Source organism: Triticum urartu, chromosome 2A, assembly GCF_056163025.1.
Source record: "Triticum urartu cultivar PI428250 chromosome 2A, HENAU_Tu73, whole genome shotgun sequence".
NCBI classification, from domain to species: Eukaryota; Viridiplantae; Streptophyta; class Magnoliopsida; order Poales; family Poaceae; genus Triticum; species Triticum urartu.
Genome location: NC_141874.1, coordinates 522,633,121 through 522,652,992, shown reverse-complemented (window position 1 = coordinate 522,652,992; position 19,872 = coordinate 522,633,121). Strand labels below are relative to the sequence as shown.

General features: G+C 48.3%; 1 protein-coding gene across 1 annotated transcript; it reads left to right on the top strand.

Annotated features, from left to right (window-relative positions):
* Positions 1-17,237: 17,237 nt before the first annotated feature.
* Positions 17,238-19,275, top strand: LOC125531699 (uncharacterized). The gene has a single exon (XM_048696012.2). The coding sequence runs from the start codon at positions 17,602-17,604 to the stop codon at positions 18,853-18,855; it is 1,254 nt and encodes a 417-aa protein (XP_048551969.1). The 5' UTR covers positions 17,238-17,601; the 3' UTR covers positions 18,856-19,275.
* The last annotated feature ends 597 nt before the right edge of the window (positions 19,276-19,872 follow it).

The following is a 19,872-nucleotide window of genomic DNA, read 5'->3' as shown; positions in this document are numbered from 1 at the left end:
GCATCATATTACAAGCCAGAGGGCTCGAATATAAGAGCTCGATCATAGACGAGTCAGCGGAAGCAACAAAATCTGAGTACAGACATAACATAAACAAGTTTGCCTTAAGAAGGCTAGCACAAACTGGGATACAGATCGAAAGAGGCGCAGGCCTCCTGCCTGGGATCCTCCTAACTACTCCTGGTCGTCGTCAGCGGGCATCACGTAGTAGTAGGCACCTCCGGTGTAGTAGGAGTCGTCGTCGACGGTGGCGTCTGGATCCTGGGCTCCAACATCTGGTTGCGACAACCAGGAAGAAGGAAAGGGGGAAAGGAGGGAGAAAGCAACCGTGAGTACTCATCCAAAGTACTCGCAAGCAAGGAGCTATACTACATATGTATGCATTGGTATCAAATGGAATAAGGGTATCATATGTGGACTGAACTGCAGAAAGCCGGGATAAGGGGGGGATAGCTAGTCCTTTCGAAGACTACGCTTCTGGCAGCCTCCGTCTTGCAGCATGTAGAAGAGAGTAGACTGAAGACCTCCAAGTAGCATCGTATAGCATAATCCTAACCGATGATCCTCCCCTCGTCGCCCTGTGAGAGAGCGATCACCGGTTGTATCTGGCACTTGGAAGGGTGTGTTTTATTAAGTATCTGGTTCTAGTTGTCATAAGGTCAAGGTACAACTCCAAGTCGTCCTGTTACCGAAGATCACGGCTATTCGAATAGATTAACTTCCCTGCAGGGGTGCACCACATACCCCAACACGCTCGATCCCATTTGGCCGGACACACTTTCCTGGGTCATGCCCGGCCTCGGAAGATCAACACGTCGCAGCCCCACCTAGACCAACAGAGAGGTCAGCACGCCGGTCTAAACCTAAGCGCCCAGGGGTCTGGGCCCATCGCCCTTAGCACACCTGCACGTTGCGAACGCGGCCGAAAGCAGACCTAGCCTAGTGGCCTTCCAGTCCAATCCGGCACGCGCCACTTAGTCGCTGACGTCACGAAGGCTTCGGCTGATACCACGACGCCGGGATACCCATAACTACTCCCGCGTAGATGGTTAGTGCGTATAGACCAAATGGCCAGACTCAGATCAAATACCCAGATCTCGTTAAGCGTGTTAAGTATCCGCGAACGCCGACCAGGGCCAGGCCCACCTCTCTCCTAGGTGGTCGGAACCTGCCCTGCCGCTCCGCCTCAAAACTCCACTCGCGGGTGCTCCTCAAGCCGACCCGTCTTTAGTCACCACATGTATCATGTATAAAGTATATAGTATATACCCGTGATCAACTCCCGAGTGATCACGGCCCGATAGTATAGCAAGGCAGACGGACAAGGATGTAGGGCCACTGATGATAAACTAGCATCCTATACTAAGCATTAGGATTGCAGGTAAAGGTATCAACAGCAGTAGCAAGGATAGGCTATGCATCAAGAGAGGATTAACGGGAAGCAGTAACATGCTACACTACTCTAATGCAAGCAGTATAGAGAAGAGTAGGCGATATCTGGTGATCAAAGGGGGGGCTTGCCTGGTTGCTCTGGCAAGAGAGAGGGGTCGTCAACACCGTAGTCGTACTGGGTAGCAGCGGCGTCGGTCTCGGTGTCTAGCGAGAGAAGAGGGGGAAGAAACATTAAATATTTAAGCAAGCAGGTGCTTAGCGATGCATGACATGACAAATAACGGCGTTAGAGGTGCCCTGACGCGGTAGTAGGTGATACCGGTGAAGGGGGATGACATCCGGGAAAGTATCCCGGTGTTTCGCGTTTTCGGGCAGAGGAGCCGGAGGGGGAAAGTTGCGTGTTCGCTATGCTAGGGATGCGTGGCGGATAAGCGGGCTGCGTATTCAAATTCGTCTCGTCGTTCTGAGCAACTTTCATGTAGAAAGTATTTTAATCCGAGTTATGGATTAAAAGATATGATTTTCTAAAGATTTTAATAATGTTTGGAATTTAATTAATTATTTAAATTAAATTCGAAAATAGATTAATGACATCAGCATGATGTCATGCTGACGTCAGCAGTCAATAGAGTTGACTGGTCAACCTGACCAGTGGGTCCCACTGGTCAGTGACACATTTTAACTAACAGATTAATTAAACTAATCATAATTAATTAGGGGGTGGGCCCCACTGTCATTGTTTGATTAATTATCTAACAGTTAATTAGGTTAATCTAATTGTGATTAGTTAACTTAATTAATTCCTTAATTAATTAATTAATTTAATTATTATTATCTATTTATTTATTTTTTATTTATCTATTTTTTAATTCCCTTTTTTTAAATCGTTCTGGGCCGTGGGGCCATTTTGTCAGTGGCCCAGGGGGAGCCCTAGCGGGCGAACGGGCACGGGTCTCGGGCGTAGGCGCCTGTCGAGGCGGACAGGGAGCGCCGGGCGTGGCCACGGCGGGGCGCCGGGCGGGGCGGCCAAAGGTCGCCGGGCGCGGGCCAGGTGAGCGGGGGAGGCGCGGCTGCGGCTGGTCGGAGTGAGGCGAAGCGGAGCAGGGAGCTGCGAGTGGCGGGGGACACAGGGACGGCGGCGCGGGCGCCGCAGGGACGCGCAGGAAGCAGCGGCGAGCAGCAGCACGGGGATGCGGCGGGGGTGTGGGCGATAGCCGGCGAGGCGGGAGCTCCGGCGGGCGCGGCACCAGTAGCTGGTGGCGGGCGCTGCCACGAGCAAGGCGGGGCTAGGCCGACGAGCAGCAGGGCAGCAACGGCTGCGGGGGCGAGTGGCGTTGTGCTCGGGCGGGGTCGGCCGCGGTGCAGCAGCAGGGCAGCAACGGCTGCGGGGGCGAGTGGCGTTGTGCTCGGGCGGGGTCGGCCGCGGTGCAGCAGCAGCATCACACGGGGCGAGGGGAAAGAGAGGAGGGGCGCGGCTCACAGCGGGTTAGCAGGGACGGGGCAGCGTGTGTCGAGGAGGGCGACGGGGACGACGAGCGACGTGGGAGCAGGCCGGTGGGGAGGGGCTCCGGTGATGGCGGCGAGGGCTCCTGGCGGCGACGGGCGAGGCTGCGGCTCCAGGTGGGGTCGCATGAGGGAGAGGAGAGGCGCGGAGGAGGCCGGGGTGGATCCCCTCGATCCAGATCAAGAGGAGGCAGAGGGAGACCGGCGAGGAGGGCGGCGAGGTTGTTCCGACGAGGGGGGGCTCCTGGCGTGGATTCCGGGCGGCGGCGGCGAACGCCCCCGATCCGATCTGGATCGGGGAGGGGGCAGGGGGGAGTGGAGCGAGTGGGGGGGAAGTGGGGCGACTGGGGGAGGGGTTAGGGTTACGGGGTGTGGGGGGTTAAGTGGTGGGGCGGGCCGGCCTGGGGTTGGCTTGGTGGGCCAAGGCCAAGTGGCGCAGAGGGGGTTTCCTCTTTCTTTTTTTTCTTTTTTACCTTTTATTCATTTCTCTTTTATTTTAGTTGCACTATAATTTTGGTTTAGTAAAATATGAAAACAGCTCCAAAAATAGTGTGTCAAATTAATCCACTGTTCTAAGAAGTTTTTACCTCAGAATAAAAATAGTTTAGTATTTGGTAAAATATATTAGGAGTATAACTAATTGTTTTGATGTTGTTTTAATCACTTAAGGGTATTTAAATATTTTATAAAGATGTTGTTACTCCACCAATAATATCCATGATTTATTTGTCACATTAAGAACATTTTAGTTTTGACTTTTGAAAACTTTAATTGTTTGACTTGATTTTAAATTTGAATTCGAACCGTTTTTGAACCATCGCGAGATTAATAACAGTAACCGAGGTGACATGGCATCATTAGCGTGGAATTACTGTAGCATGATTACCCGGGCGTCACAATTCTCCTCCACTACAAGAAATCTCGTCCCGAGATTTAGGAGCGGTTACAAGGGGAAGGGATCTGGTTACGAAATTCTAAAGATTCTTCTCGGTCATAGTTGCTCTTCTCGAAGAGGTCGATCCATTACATTGATGTCTTCGGTCCTCTGCTTCAGGTCGTCATGATGAAGTCACCGTCCTTCCTTCAGGACCATCACCGAACTTACGAAAGGGTGAGAAGGGAAAACTGTATATGGATGGATTCTAACAAGATCGAGCATCACACGGTTAACTCAGGGAAGAAGCATAAGTTTCTCTCGATTTGAAACTTAAGAAGATATCGAGAGCAAAGTAAGAAGGTACCATGAGAAGTTTCAAACGGATAGGCAATCGTTCGATGCCTAATCAGAAGGTGAAAGGGTTTCAGGGCAACGAGAATAGGTATTGCGCCTCATACCAGAATAGATCACTAGACAGGTGGTCCGTGAATTACATACGAAGTCGAGCATGAGGAACAACCTTGGGAACAGGTGTTGTATAGGAGAGTCAGGTTTCGATCCTGTGGAACTGTGGGTTATGGGCCCACCATGTGGGATAAAAGTAGGAGGGGTGACATCTTGCATGGTCACGATAGCAAGGCATGTCAGAGGCTAGTCTGTCAGTTATGTCGGCAACAACATCGATACCAAGGGCGAGGGACAAAGAGAACCATTCTCCTGCTCGTTGAACGAGGCGGACCAATAGGCAAAGTTCTCATCCATCGGTGGTTACCGGAATGTCATCAACAATAGAAACAAGGTCTTACCGACAGAATTGTACACCGAGGTGTTTACCTAAGTAGGAGAAAACTACTGCTTACATCATATAGATCACAAGAAGGTTTAAACAATCCCAATGGAAAGGAAAAGTGATTGTCAGGTTTAAGCAGAACAATGGAAAGGAAAATGTGTTTAAACACATATTTCAAGGGTATATCCTTCCCAAGGACAAGCAGAGTATGATATCCATGACAGGATATAATGTAGAAAACTCTTTAGGTAGGGGAGAGAAAATTTTCATGACATTACCCATACAATGGTGTTCGGATAATTGAGCAAGAAACATTTGGCATTGGGATTCGAATGTTCTTGTTGAAAATCGGAGTACCACAAACATGCTTCGAGATAGCATTACATGGTCTTCAAGCAAGTTCAGACTTTGGAAACACAAAGGATCCATCAGGAATAACTTGTAGAATAAGTCTTACAATTTCCTCATGGAAGAATGGATAGCATTGCTAAAAGGAAAATTATAACAATAGGTCCTCCGGTCATGTGTGTTAGGCATGACATCACCTTACCGGGTCATATAAAGACCAACGTTATAACTCTTGGAAATATGTTCCAAAAATCATATCCGACAGAGATTCAGATTTGATTGGTGTCAGGATACCTCAGACTCAGGATGCCTGAGAAGAAAAGGTGCTACACAATTTGACGAGATGACATTTGTGAGATTTCTCAAAAATGATCTATGGAAGTGAGCTCTAAAACAAGAGTTCATCAGTAAACCAAGGAGAGGATGAGGAGGTGGCTGATAGGCTCAGCAACAAATCATCGAGATTTCCAAAGGATGGATTTCCACAATTATGTGAACAAGGAAATATCATTTGTCGGATCAAATGATATGATGATGTATGCTCGAGGGAAACATACACAACTGAACAATGATAGAAGGGTACACCCAGGAATCTGGACTAGGTAGCACGATCAATGTTTGAATGATGATTCAATAAGCAATAGCCTTAGAATGAAACTATAGACCAATAACTTCAAAGCAATAGGTTTGCTAGAAGTTTTTGAATTTACACATCACAGCTCAATTGTCGGTATTCCGGTCAAAAACAATACGGGGACCAAGGAATGTACGGAGATGGCGAGAAGTATTATCATACCAAGAATTTTTAAGAGGTGGTGAAATTCTCACCACATTCTTGACAAAAGAGATGGTAATACTTCCAAGGTGAAGAAGAACAACTGCGGGGTAGCAAGGATCTCAACGTGTAACACAAAACACGAACAAGTTTATGTTGAACGGAAGGCAATAAAGTGGTCGATGATACTATAAATCACTGAGGGAAAAGATGGTAATTCTCATCATGAATTTGATGGATATCCTGGAAGAGCCCAAGATGTTGGTGCTGATCTCGACACATTTGTCGAGAGATTTCATGAAGATGTAATCTATCGGCGATGACATCAAGTCAAAGGAATTATGAAGCAAAAGGTTATCGGAACCATGGGTACGACACAAACTCAAAATCAAGCTTGTTGTCCAAGGTGAAAGATATGATGAGAAAGATCGACGTAAGCTTAGCTCATCGTCGAAAGTTGTGTTCCGGGAAGAAGGACCAGGTAGCATAGTTAAAATTTAGCACAATGATGATATAGCCGATCAGGCTAGGAATGACTTAAATGATTATTAACTCGTAAGCAACAACATTTACTTAAGAGTTATTGAATCAGAGTGCGGACTCGTTTCACTATTCGGTGTTCTCGGTTGACAACAACCCAGAACCTAGGAACAATTGGATCCGGCGAGTGATAATAGTTTACGAAGAACCCATAAGAAGTTATGATGTCCCATGATATTCCCGAGATACCAGGGTGTAATACTCGACGGTAGATCAAAGTAAAAGGTTGGACTGGTGTATTGGTCCACACAAGACAAGTGCTTAAACTTGCCCGAGAAATGGGATCAAAGAAGAACATGGTCGGAAACACTATTGCAAAAGGCCAGATCCCGGATATAAGATGAACTTATACCAAAGGAATAATTTAATTTAAAAGAAGCTTTAATGATAAGATCTACATCGTGTCCATGGGCATGAACACAAAGTTCAAGGTCGACTCCCACTTCTCCAATGCATACCCTTTCTCACTTCTCACGTTCGATGAAGTTGTAGTGTTGAAATTTTATCTGGCAAAATACCAGAAGAGTATGACTCGTGAAGACTTTCGAGTTCACACATATTAAGGAAGGCATAGGTTCAAGCCATCGGGGCTTCTTAGAACATGTACCACGAACTTCAGGAGTAAATAACACAAGCTCAAAAGTAGAGCATGGTTGACAAAGCGGAGGATACAATTTACCAAAGGCATTATATACCCGTGGAAAGGCTCACAAGGTTATTGAATATGAAGGACGATGTCGGATGAAATCCAACAATGGATCGAGCGATCCACAACGGAGCTGATGCGAGTATCGGTACTCAATCAGGCAAAGAAAGAATGCACGGCATCATATTATAGATCATCTGAATAATTCGATGTTTAGATAACAAAGGAATTATGATTTCCAAAACAAAGGATCATAAGCAACGTTCTGATCGAAAATGAATAAGTTCAATAGACTTAGAAGCACAACCGATCAAGGCATTGATTGGTCAAGAAGCAGCTCATATCCAACTGATGTGTGAGACAGAAGGATGAATTCTAGGATTCGACTGAGGAAGGCAAGCATCCTCAACATATTGAATTAACGGACTTAAAATGATAACGACAGAGGATGCCAATAAGATTACCAGACTTATAGGATTTAATCCCAATGCAAGCAAGCAAGCAAGAATTTCAAGAGCAATAGGTTGTTGAAGATCTTCGGAAGATTGAATGGTATTTCAAAAACTTTTGTGAAACACCTTAACAACTGGGGATGAGCGGATACTCGGAAAGTGCGAGAATTTATCCTTAGGGGTATTCAGGTGGCGAAGAACTGCAAGGCAGTAGGCACCAAATATTCTCAGGGTATCTTGTAATAACAAGATCGACTAGGAATAAAAATAAGCACGACAGGTGTAAGTATTTATCCATAGGGATATTTCGGTGGAAGGGAATTGCAAAAGCAACGGGCACAAGGTCTCGAGAGAATATCGGAGAGTATCTTCGAAATCTTCTAGTGCAGCCGGCGATCATCTGGACTGAAGGGGCTCGCCGGGAGAAAGTATTTTCGAGAACCTAAAGTTAGATTTTAGTAAAAATCGTTTAACCCGAATAGAAGAGAGTTCAGAATCCCAGAGTAAAGGTCGAGGAGTAAAAGATCCTAGTACCACCCGATGGCGACGTGGGCCCGTAAGGCACACAGCCAAGTTAGTAAAAGTTTTTGCAATGTCTAGACTCGACTTCGGCCAAGGAGTGTGGAAGGGGAATTCCTACAGGCAGTCGGCTCTGATACCAACTTGTGACGCCCCCGATTTGACCGTACACTAATCATGCACGCAAATGTGTACGATCAAGATCAAGGACTCACGGGAAGATATCACAACACAACTCTACAAATAAAATAAGTCATACAAGCATCATATTACAAGCCAGGGGCCTCGAGGGCTCGAATACAAGAGCTCGATCATAGACGAGTCAGCGGAAGCAACAAAATCTGAGTACAGACATAACATAAACAAGTTTGCCTTAAGAAGGCTAGCACAAACTGGGATACAGATCGAAAGAGGCGCAGGCCTCCTGCCTGGGATCCTCCTAACTACTCCTGGTCGTCGTCAGCGGGCATCACGTAGTAGTAGGCACCTCCGGTGTAGTAGGAGTCGTCGTCGACGGTGGCGTCTGGATCCTGGGCTCAAACATCTGGTTGCGACAACCAGGAAGAAGGAAAGGGGGAAAGGAGGGAGAAAGCAACCGTGAGTACTCATCCAAAGTACTCGCAAGCAAGGAGCTATACTACATATGTATGCATTGGTATCAAATGGAATAAGGGTATCATATGTGGACTGAACTGCAGAAAGCCGGGATAAGGGGGGGATAGCTAGTCCTTTCGAAGACTACGCTTCTGGCAGCCTCCGTCTTGCAGCATGTAGAAGAGAGTAGACTGAAGACCTCCAAGTAGCATCGTATAGCATAATCCTAACCGATGATCCTCCCCTCGTCGCCCTGTGAGAGAGCGATCACCGGTTGTATCTGGCACTTGGAAGGGTGTGTTTTATTAAGTATCTGGTTCTAGTTGTCATAAGGTCAAGGTACAACTCCAAGTCGTCCTGTTACCGAAGATCACGGCTATTCGAATAGATTAACTTCCCTGCAGGGGTGCACCACATACCCCAACACGCTCGATCCCATTTGGCCGGACACACTTTCCTGGGTCATGCCCGGCCTCGGAAGATCAACACGCCGCAGCCCCACCTAGACCAACAGAGAGGTCAGCACGCCGGTCTAAACCTAAGCGCCCAGGGGTCTGGGCCCATCGCCCTTAGCACACCTGCACGTTGCGAACGCGGCCGAAAGCAGACCTAGCCTAGTGGCCTTCCAGTCCAATCCGGCGCGCGCCACTCAGTCGCTGACGTCACGAAGGCTTCGGCTGATACCACGACGCCGGGATACCCATAACTACTCCCGCGTAGATGGTTAGTGCGTATAGACCAAATGGCCAGACTCAGATCAAATACCCAGATCTCGTTAAGCGTGTTAAGTATCCGCGAACGCCGACCAGGGCCAGGCCCACCTCTCTCCTAGGTGGTCGGAACCTGCCCTGCCGCTCCGCCTCAAAACTCCACTCATGGGTGCTCCTCAAGCCGACCCGTCTTTAGTCACCACATGTATCATGTATAAAGTATATAGTATATACCCGTGATCAACTCCCGAGTGATCACGGCCCGATAGTATAGCAAGGCAGACGGACAAGGATGTAGGGCCACTGATGATAAACTAGCATCCTATACTAAGCATTAGGATTGCAGGTAAAGGTATCAACAGCAGTAGCAAGGATAGGCTATGCATCAGGAGAGGATTAACGGGAAGCAGTAACATGCTACACTACTCTAATGCAAGCAGTATAGAGAAGAGTAGGCGATATCTGGTGATCAAAGGGGGGGCTTGCCTGGTTGCTCTGGCAAGAGAGAGGGGTCGTCAACACCGTAGTCGTACTGGGTAGCAGCGGCGTCGATCTCGGTGTCTAGCGAGAGAAGAGGGGGAAGAAACATTAAATATTTAAGCAAGAAGGTGCTTAGCGATGCATGACATGACAAGTAACGGCGTTAGAGGTGCCCTGACGCGGTAGTAGGTGATACCGGTGAAGGGGGATGACATCCGGGAAAGTATCCCGGTGTTTCGCGTTTTCGGGCAGAGGAGCCGGAGGGGGAAAGTTGCATGTTCGCTATGCTAGGGATGCGTGGCGGATAAGCGGGCTGCGTATTCAAATTCGTCTCGTCGTTCTGAGCAACTTTCATGTAGAAAGTATTTTAATCCGAGTTACGGATTAAAAGATATGATTTTCTAAAGATTTTAATAATGTTTGGAATTTAATTAATTATTTAAATTAAATTCGAAAATAGATTAATGACATCAGCATGATGTCATGCTGACATCAGCAGTCAATAGAGTTGACTGGTCAACCTGACCAGTGGGTCCCACTGGTCAACCTGACCAGTGGGTCCCACTGGTCAGTGACACATTTTAACTAACAGATTAATTAAACTAATCATAATTAATTAGGGGGTGGGCCCCACTGTCATTGTTTGATTAATTATCTAACAGTTAATTAGGTTAATCTAATTGTGATTAATTAACTTAATTAATTCCTTAATTAATTAATTAATTTAATTATTATTATCTATTTATTTATTTTTATTTATCTATTTTTTTAATTCCCTTTTCTTAAATCGTTCTGGGCCGTGGGGCCATTTTGTCAGTGGCCCAGGGGGAGCCCTAGCGGGCGAACGGGCACGGGTCTCGGGCGTAGGCGCCTGTCGAGGCGGACAGGGAGCGCCGGGCGTGGCCACGGCGGGGCGCCGGGCGGGGCGGCCAAAGGTCGCCGGGCGCGGGCCAGGTGAGCGGGGGAGGCGCGGCTGCGGCTGGTCGGAGTGAGGCGAAGCGGAGCAGGGAGCTGCGAGTGGCGGGGGACGCAGGGACGGCGGCGCGGGCGCCGCGGGGACGCGCAGGAAGCAGCGGCGAGCAGCAGCACAGGGATGCGGCGGGGGTGTGGGCGATAGCCGGTGAGGCGGGAGCTCCGGCGGGCGCGGCACCAGCAGCCGGTGGCGGGCACTGCCACGAGCAAGGCGGGGCTAGGCCGACGAGCAGCAGGGCAGCAACGGCTGTGGGGGCGAGCGGGGCGAGTGGCGTTGTGCTCGGGCGGAGTCGGCCGCGGTGCAGCAGCAGCATCACACGGGGCGAGGGGAAAGAGAGGAGGGGTGCGGCTCACAGCGGGTTAGCAGGGACGGGGCAGCGTGTGTCGAGGAGGGCGATGGGGACGACGAGCGACGTGGGAGCAGGCCGGTGGGGAGGGGCTCCGGTGATGGCGGCGACGGGCGAGGCTGCGGCTCCAGGTGGGGTCGCGTGAGGGAGAGGAGAGGCGCGGAGGAGGCCGGGGTGGATCCCCTCGATCCAGATCAAGAGGAGGCAGAGGGAGACCGGCGAGGAGGGCGGCGAGGTTGTTCCGACGAGGGGGGGCTCCTGGCGTGGATTCCGGGCGGCGGCGGCGAACGCCCCCGATCCGATCTGGATCGGGGAGGGGGCAGGGGGGAGTGGAGCGAGTGGGGGGGAAGTGGGGCGGCTGGGGGAGGGGTTAGGGTTACGGGGTGTGGGGGGTTAAGTGGTGGGGCGGGCCGGCCTGGGGTTGGCTTGGTGGGCCAAGGCCCAGTGGCGCAGAGGGGGTTTCCTCTTTCTTTTGTTTTTTTTTACCTTTTATTCATTTCTCTTTTATTTTAGTTGCACTATAATTTTGGTTTAGTAAAATATGAAAACAGCTCCAAAAATAGTGTGTCAAATTAATCCACTGTTCTAAGAAGTTTTTACCTCAGAATAAAAATAGTTTAGTATTTGGTAAAATATATTAGGAGTATAACTAATTGTTTTGATGTTGTTTTAATCACTTAAGGGTATTTAAATATTTTATAAAGATGTTGTTACTCCACCAATAATATCCATGGTTTATTTGTCACATTAAGAACATTTTAGTTTTGACTTTTGAAAACTTTAATTGTTTGACTTGATTTTAAATTTGAATTCGAACCGTTTTTGAACCATCGCGAGATTAATAACAGTAACCGAGGTGACGTGGCATCATTAGTGTGGAATTACTGTAGCATGATTACCCGGGCATCACAGCAACGGTGCATACTCAGGGAGAACACTTCTTGATAATTTAGTGAGAGATCATCTTATAATGCTACCGTCAATCAAAGCAAGATAAGATGCATAAAAAGATAAACATCACATGCAATCAATACAAGTGATATGATATGGCCATCATCATCTTGTGCTTGTGATCTCCATCTCTGAAGCACCGTCATGATCACCATCGTCACCGGCGCGACACCTTGATCTCCATCGTAGCATCGTTGTCGTCTCGCCAATCTTATGCTTCCACGACTATCACTACCGTTTAGTAATAAAGTAAAGCATTACATCGCGATTGCATTGCATACAATAAAGCGACAACCATATGGCTCCTGCCAGTTGCCGATAACTTGGTTACAAAACATGATCATCTCATACAATAAAATTCAGCATCATGCCTTGACCATATCACATCACAACATGCCCTGCAAAAACAAGTTAGACGTCCTCTACTTTGTTGTTGCAAGTTTTACGTGGCTGCTACGGGCTTAAGTAAGAACCAATCTCACCTACGCATCAAAACCACAACGATAGTTTGTCAAATAGACTCCGTTTTAACCTTCGCAAGGACCGGGCGTAGCCATACTTGGTTCAACTAAAGTTGGAGAGACAGTCGCCCGCAAGCCATCTATGTGCAAAGCACGTCGAGGGAACCGGTCTCGCGTAAGTGTACACGTAAGGTTGGTCCGGGTCGTCTCGTCCAACAATACCGCCGAACCAAAGTATGACATGCTGGTAGGCAGTATGACTTGTATCGTCCACAACTCACTTGTGTTCTACTCGTGCATATAACATCAACATAAATAACCTAGGCTCGGATGCCACTGTTGGGTTTCGTAGTAATTTCAAAAAATTTCCTACGCACACGCAAGATCATGTGATGCATAGCAACGAGAGGGGAGAGTGTTGTCTACGTACCCAACGCAGACCGACTGCGAAAGCGCTGACACGACGTAGAGGAAGTAGTCGTACGTCTTCACGATCCAACCGATCAAGCACCGAAACTACGGCACCTCCGAGTTCGAGCACACGTTCAGCTCGATGACGATCCCCGGACTCCGATCCAGCAAAGTGTCGGGGAAGAGTTCCGTCAGCACGACGGCGTGGTGACGATCTTGATGAACTACAGCAGCAGGGCTTCGCCTAAACTCCGCTACAGTATTATCGAGGAATATGGTGGCAGGGGGCACCGCACACGGTTAAGGAATAGATCACGTGGATCAACTTGTGTGTTTCTGGGGTGCCTCTGCCTCAGTATATAAAGGAGCCAAGGGGGAGGGGGGTGCCGGCCAAGGAGGAGGGTGCAGGAGGAGTCCTACTCCTTCCGGGAGTAGGACTCCCCCCCAATCCTATTCCATCTAGGATTCCCAAGGGGGGGGGGGAAAGAGAGAGAGGGGGGCCGGCCACCTTCTCCTAGTCCTAATAGGACTAGGGGAGGGGGAAGGTGCGCAGCCACCTTGGGCTGCCCCTTTCTCCTTTCCACTAAGGCCCATGAAGGCCCATATGGCTCCCGGGGGGTTCCGGTAACCTCCCGGTACTCCGGTAAAATCCCGATTTCACCCGGAACACTTCCGATGTCCAAACATAGGCTTCCAATATATCAATCTTTATGTCTCGACCATTTCGAGACTCCTCGTCATGTCCGTGATCACATCCGGGACTCCGAACAACCTTCGGTACATCAAAATGCATAAACTCATAATATAACTGTCATCGTAACCTTAAGCGTGCGGACCCTACGGGTTCGAGAACAATGTAGACATGACCGAGACACGTCTCCAGTCAATAACCAATAGCGGGACCTAGATGCCCATATTGGCTCCTACATATTCTACGAAGATCTTTATCGGTCAGACCGCATAACAACATACGTTGTTCCCTTTGTCATCGGTATGTTACTTGCCCGAGATTCGATCGTCGGTATCCAATACCTAGTTCAATCTCGTTACTGGCAAGTCTCTTTACTCGTTCTGTAATACATCATCTCACAACTAACATATTAGTTGTAATGCTTGCAAGGCTTATGTGATGTGTATTACCGAGAGGGCCCAGAGATACCTCTCCGACAATCGGAGTGACAAATCCTAATCTCGAAATACACCAACCCAACATCTACCTTTGGAGACACCTGTAATGCTCCTTTATAATCACCCAGTTACGTTGTGACGTTTGGTAGCACCCAAAGTGTTCCTCCGGGAAACGGGAGTTGCATAATCTCATAGTCATAGGAACATGTATAAGTCATGAAGAAAGCAATAGCAACATACTAAACGATCGGGTGCTAAGCTAATGGAATGGGTCATGTCAATCAGATCATTCATTTAATGATGTGATCCCGTTAATCAAATAACAACTCTTTGTTCATGGTTAGGAAACATAACCATCTTTGATTAACGAGCTAGTCAAGTAGAGGCATACTAGTGACACTTTGTTTGTCTATGTATTCACACATGTATTATGTTTCCGGTTAATACAATTCTAGCATGAATAATAAACATTTATCATGATATAAGGAAATAAATAATAACTTTATTATTGCCTCTAGGGAATATTTCCTTCAGGCGCCGCCCCCCCTTCCTAGTCCAATTCGGACCAGAAGGGGAGGGGCGCGCGGCCTGCCCTGGCCGGCCCCTCTCTCTCCACTAGGGCCCAACAAGGCCCATTAGCCCCCGGGGGTCCCGGTAACCCCTCCGGCACTTCGGTAAAATCCTGATTTCACCCCGAACTCTTCCGATGTCCAAATGTAGGCTTCCAATATATCAATCTTTATGTCTCGACCATTTCGAGACTCCTCATCATGTCCGTGATCATATCCAGGACTCCGAACTACCTTCGGTACATCATAACATATAAACTCATAATACCGATCGTCACAAAACTTTAAGCGTGTGGACCCTACGGGTTCGAGAACTATGTAGACATGACCGAGACACGTATCCGGTCAATAACCAATAGCGGAACCTGGATGCTCATATTGGTTCCTACATATTCTACGAAGATCTTTATCGGTCAAACCGCATAACAACATACGATGTTCCCTTTGTCATCGGTATGTTACTTGCCCGAGATTCGATCGTCGGTATCTCAATACCTAGCTCAATCTCGTTACCGGCAAGTCTCTTTACTCGTTCTGTAATGCATCATCCCACAACTAGCTCATTAGTTGCATTGCTTGCAAGGCTTATAGTGATGTGCATTACCGAGAGGGCCCAGAGATACCTCTCCGACAATCGGAGTGACAAATCCTATTCTTGATCTATGCCAACTCAACAAGTACCATCGGAGACACCTGTAGAGCACCTTTATAATCACCCAGTTACGTTGTGACTTTGGTAGCACACAAAGTGTTCTTCCGGTAATCGGGAGTTGCATAATCTCATAGTCATAGGAACATGTATAAGTCATGAAGAAAGCAATAACAGTAAACTAAAACGATCAAGTGCTAAGCTAACAAAATGGGTCAAGTCAATCACATCATTCTACTAATGATGTGATCCCGTTAATCAAATGACAACTCATGTCTATGGCTAGGAAACTCAACCATCTTTGATCAACGAGCTAGTCAAGTAGAGGCATACTAGTGACACGATGTTTGTCTATGTATTCACACATGTATTATGTTTCCGGTTAATACAATTCTAGCATGAATAATAGACATTTATCGTGATATGAGGAAATAAATAATAACTTTATTATTGCCTCTAAGGCATATTTCCTTCACCACATGCATTGAGGCCACAGTGAAATTTACCCGCAGTGTGGTGAAGGTGTTTGGATCGGAGTACCTAAGAGAACCAACTATCGAGGACATAGAAACATTATGGACAATTGGAGCCACAAGAAGTTTTGCAGGTATGCTAGTTTAGTTAATTTTATGCATTGGCAATGAAAGAACTAGTCAAAAGGTTTGCTTAGACAGTAGTGCCATGATCACACCAAAGAGGCCACCATCAAGAAGTGGAATCAAAGGACATCTGGATTTAGCATGCTTTTTTTGGCATGACTAGTTCTCAATGTGATATCAGTGTGCTCCAAAGATCTTTGTTGTTCAAGAACTTTGTGATGGGGATGCTTGGGCATGCAAGTACACCGTCAACGGGCCCAACTATAAAATGGGGTACTACCTTTCTGATGGTATTTATCCTTGACGGACAACGCTTGTGAGACTATATCCGATCCTCGAGGTAAAAGACAATGTCTCTTTGCACAAATGCAAGAAGGTGTGAGAAATGATGTGTAGAGTGTATTCGGAGTGCTCCAAACTCGTTGGAGTATTGTTCGTGGATCTACAATGATGTAGGAACTAGAGACATATGGTAGTTGATGACATGTTGTGTAATCTTACACAATATGATTGTGAAGGATGAGGACAAAGGGGTAGTCCACGCACATGATTTTGAGAGGCCTGGGGTACATGTCCGTCTCCCGAAACAAGATGTGAAGTATGTTGTGAAGTTTTCATAGATCGACAACTTCGAGATCAACATGTGCACGCACAACTAATTAATAATCTTATGGAGCATATATGAACTCACACTGCAAAACAATGAATTTTAGGTTTGAATTATGCACGCCAAATAAATTTTACATTTAAACTATGTATTTTTATGTACTGATAAATTTTATTATGTGTAATATTTTTTGTTATGTGTATTCGTATCACCAAACGATCGACGTGTACATATTTCCATGAATCGATATTTCAAAAGTGAGAGTTATGATTGCAAAGACGAACATTTGAGGAGCGGGCCGCCCGGATGCACCCGCGGACATCTAGGAAATCATATTTGATCACCCTAGTTGTAGATGCTCTAAGACTGCTAGCAGTAGGAAGTGTCGTATACTACTATCATGCACAAAATACTAGCGTACGGTATCACTTTTACAGTGCATACTATCGTAGTGATCTCATTTATTGTCATGCATAATCATATTATGATAGTCAATCTTCTCTTTTTCCATTAAATTGTGATAAAAATATCTAATTGACATGCATGATACTTTCATTGTGCCCCGTTTAAACAACACTTTCCTATTTCTGTAACAAAGTGTGTGGAGCTCGCTATTTCTATAACAAAATCATGTTTACCGATGCATTAATTACAACATATACATACATGATCACTAAATGATAAAGGACTGTTACATGCATTGATGAATTTTCTCTTAGTTCTTGTATGCAGCGATTTAATGCATCTCAACATTTAAACATATGATAAGGAGCAATAAAGACAATACTAACAAAATGAAAAATAAAATAAAAAGTAAGACAGGACCTTTAAACCGGAGCGAGCAATCGAGAAGACGACGACGAGAATTCGTCGTCGCCTCACGCTCCTATACCCCCCTGCTAGTGCATCAAAAGTGGTGTTGGCTTGTTTCCCGGCTGGACAGGACAGGAGACTCTCCGACTCCGAGGAACAATGGGTGGAAGCGGAACGTGGCGACCGGTCTTCCTGCCTGCCGGCCGACGCGTCAGGTTGCAGGAAGCCCAAAATACCCCCCACCGCCGGCCGTTTTCTCCGACCCGACCTAACCCACCCCGGCGCCAGCCAGAGCCCATCCCCCCGGCCTGGCCCAAGTCAACCCGCCGCGCCGAGTCCCAACCGGACGGACCCCCTCAAAGCACGACAGCCCCACACCGCCGGCACCGCCGCACCACCACCGACCCCTAACCTACAACCCCAGATCGGTTCCAACCTAGATCCCCAATCCCTCCCCGATCCGCCGCCATGGACGACGACGACAACTCCCCGTCGCCCTCCCTCTCGCCGGCCTCCTCCTCGCCGCTCCCGGTCGCCTCCGCGCTCCCCGTCGCCGACCCCGTCACGGTCGCCTCCGCGCCGCCCGGCGGGCCCCTGACGCTCGCGCTCCCGATCCAGAAGCACGGGTCCTACCCCAGCCACGGCGGCAGCGGCGGTGGCGGCGGCGGCGGGGGCGGGGGCAGGGAGGATGCCTGGAGCGAGGGCGCCACCTCCGCGCTCATCGACGCCTGGGGGGAGCGCTTCGTCGCGCTCGGCCGCGGCAGCCTCCGCCACCCCCAGTGGCAGGAGGTCGCCGAAGCCGTCTCCTCCCGGGACAACTACTCCAAGGCCCCCAAGTCCGACGTGCAGTGCAAGAACCGCATCGACACGCTCAAGAAGAAGTACAAGATCGAGAGGGCCAAGCCGGTCTCGTCGTGGCAGTTCTATGACCGCCTCGACGTGCTCCTCGCGCCCACCTACAACCAGAAGCCGGCCGCCCACCCTAACGGACGGAACGCAGTGCCCACGGCGCTGCGCGCGGGCTTCCCCCAGCGCAGCCGCACGCCGCTGATGCCGGCCTCGGCGCCCGTCAAGCGGAGGGCGCCGTCTCCGGAGCTGTCGGCATCGTCTGAGTCGTCCGACGGGTTCCCGCCGGAGCCTGCGCTTCCGGCGGCGAATGGCAAGAGGAGGAGGACGGACGAGGGGCGCGTGGATGGCTTCAGCGGCGGTGACCGTTCTCAGGGCATGCGAGAGCTAGCGCAGGCGCTACGACGCTTTGGTGAGGCCTACGAGCGCGTGGAGACAGCGAAGCTGGAGCAGGCCGCCGAGATTGAGCGCCAGCGTCTGGACTTCGCACGGGAGCTTGAATCGCAACGCGTGCAGTTCTTCCTCAATACGCAGAAGGAGCTCTCACAGGGCAAGAGCCACATCTCTCCCGCTGCGGCTGCCTCCCACTCCCAGGTAGGTGCCGCCACTGTTGGTGGCTCATCTAGGAGGATGGCGTCCGCACCAGATTCCACATCGAGAAGAATGGCACCGTTTCCTGATGCCCGGACGAGCAGCAATCACCATGACCGGTACCGTGCCAGCGACGGTAGCAGACACCATCACCGCCCTGCCGTTCGCCCGCATTATCAGTACCATGAGAACAATATGGCCGACTCTGCAGCTGCCAGCGACGGTGAGCAGAGCGATGAGGAGGAGGAGGAAGAGGACGATGACAATGAAGAAGAGAGCCAGTAATGAGAGACTGAATAACAGGTCAAGGCATTGGTGATTCAAAGAGTTTCTATTGGTATGTGTTAGGGTTACATTGCAACAACTTAGCTTATATTGAATGCAAGCAGGAACTATATGTCTAGGCAGTAATTTATTGGCTATCGTTTATCAAAGTGAGATCTCTAGGAGTATAATTAGTAACTAGTTATGATAAGCTCCCGCCCTGTACCATGTGCTAGCCACATAATTTCATGTCTCTTTATCTAGTTACAAGAACACCATCTGGTCTCATGTCGTTTGTGCCAAGAAGTGTGGCGTGTTTGCTGAATCTTGTGGCCTCTATCAGGGTTGTTCTTTGCCAGACTGTGCCAAGCAGCACCAGCAGCCTGAATTATTATATGTGTTAAAAAGTACTCTTATCATCAGCTTGTACTGTGTGTGAAATATTTATCTGCAGAACTAACTGACTGACCCGTGTTTTACAATGTTATATGAGGATTGCCTGGTGTTACGCTTTGCCTTTGCAGAATGCAGATGTCATGAACCTGTAGTCCGATGTATGCGAGTCTTGCTCTCTCAGGTTCAGGTGCTGCTGACGTGCTAGTGCGATCAATCATTTTTTATCGTAAAAAGGGCAAGTTCTTCTTGCAGGGAACAGGGAAGTGATTCGCTAGCTGATTGTTGATGTTTCCTTCTGTGATTGTTGACGTTTTCTGCATTTGGCGCGGCTGTGGGACACATATGATCATGTCACTACATGCACAGAGTCGAATGTTTCTTTCTTTTTTCTTTAAAGATAAAAGAAGAAAAGCCAACAGTTGTTGGGTTCTTTCCCGAATAACACAACACACCGTGCGTGTAGGAGCAGCTGCAATACGCAAGCATGCTGTTTTGAGCATGACGCTTCTTCCGAAAGAACCGTAGAATGATAATCATATATGTATATGTAAAGCAAAAGAAATGTATATACAAAAACACAAACAATAGGGAAAGGAAAATAGAGATCTAGCCAATTCCTGCCCTCGGAATCATCAAAACCAT

What these genes read in the sequence shown, in the direction of transcription:
- LOC125531699 (XM_048696012.2), top strand. Translation starts at nt 17,602, where the DNA reads ATGGACGACGACGACAACTCCCCGTCGCCCTCCCTCTCGCCGGCCTCC.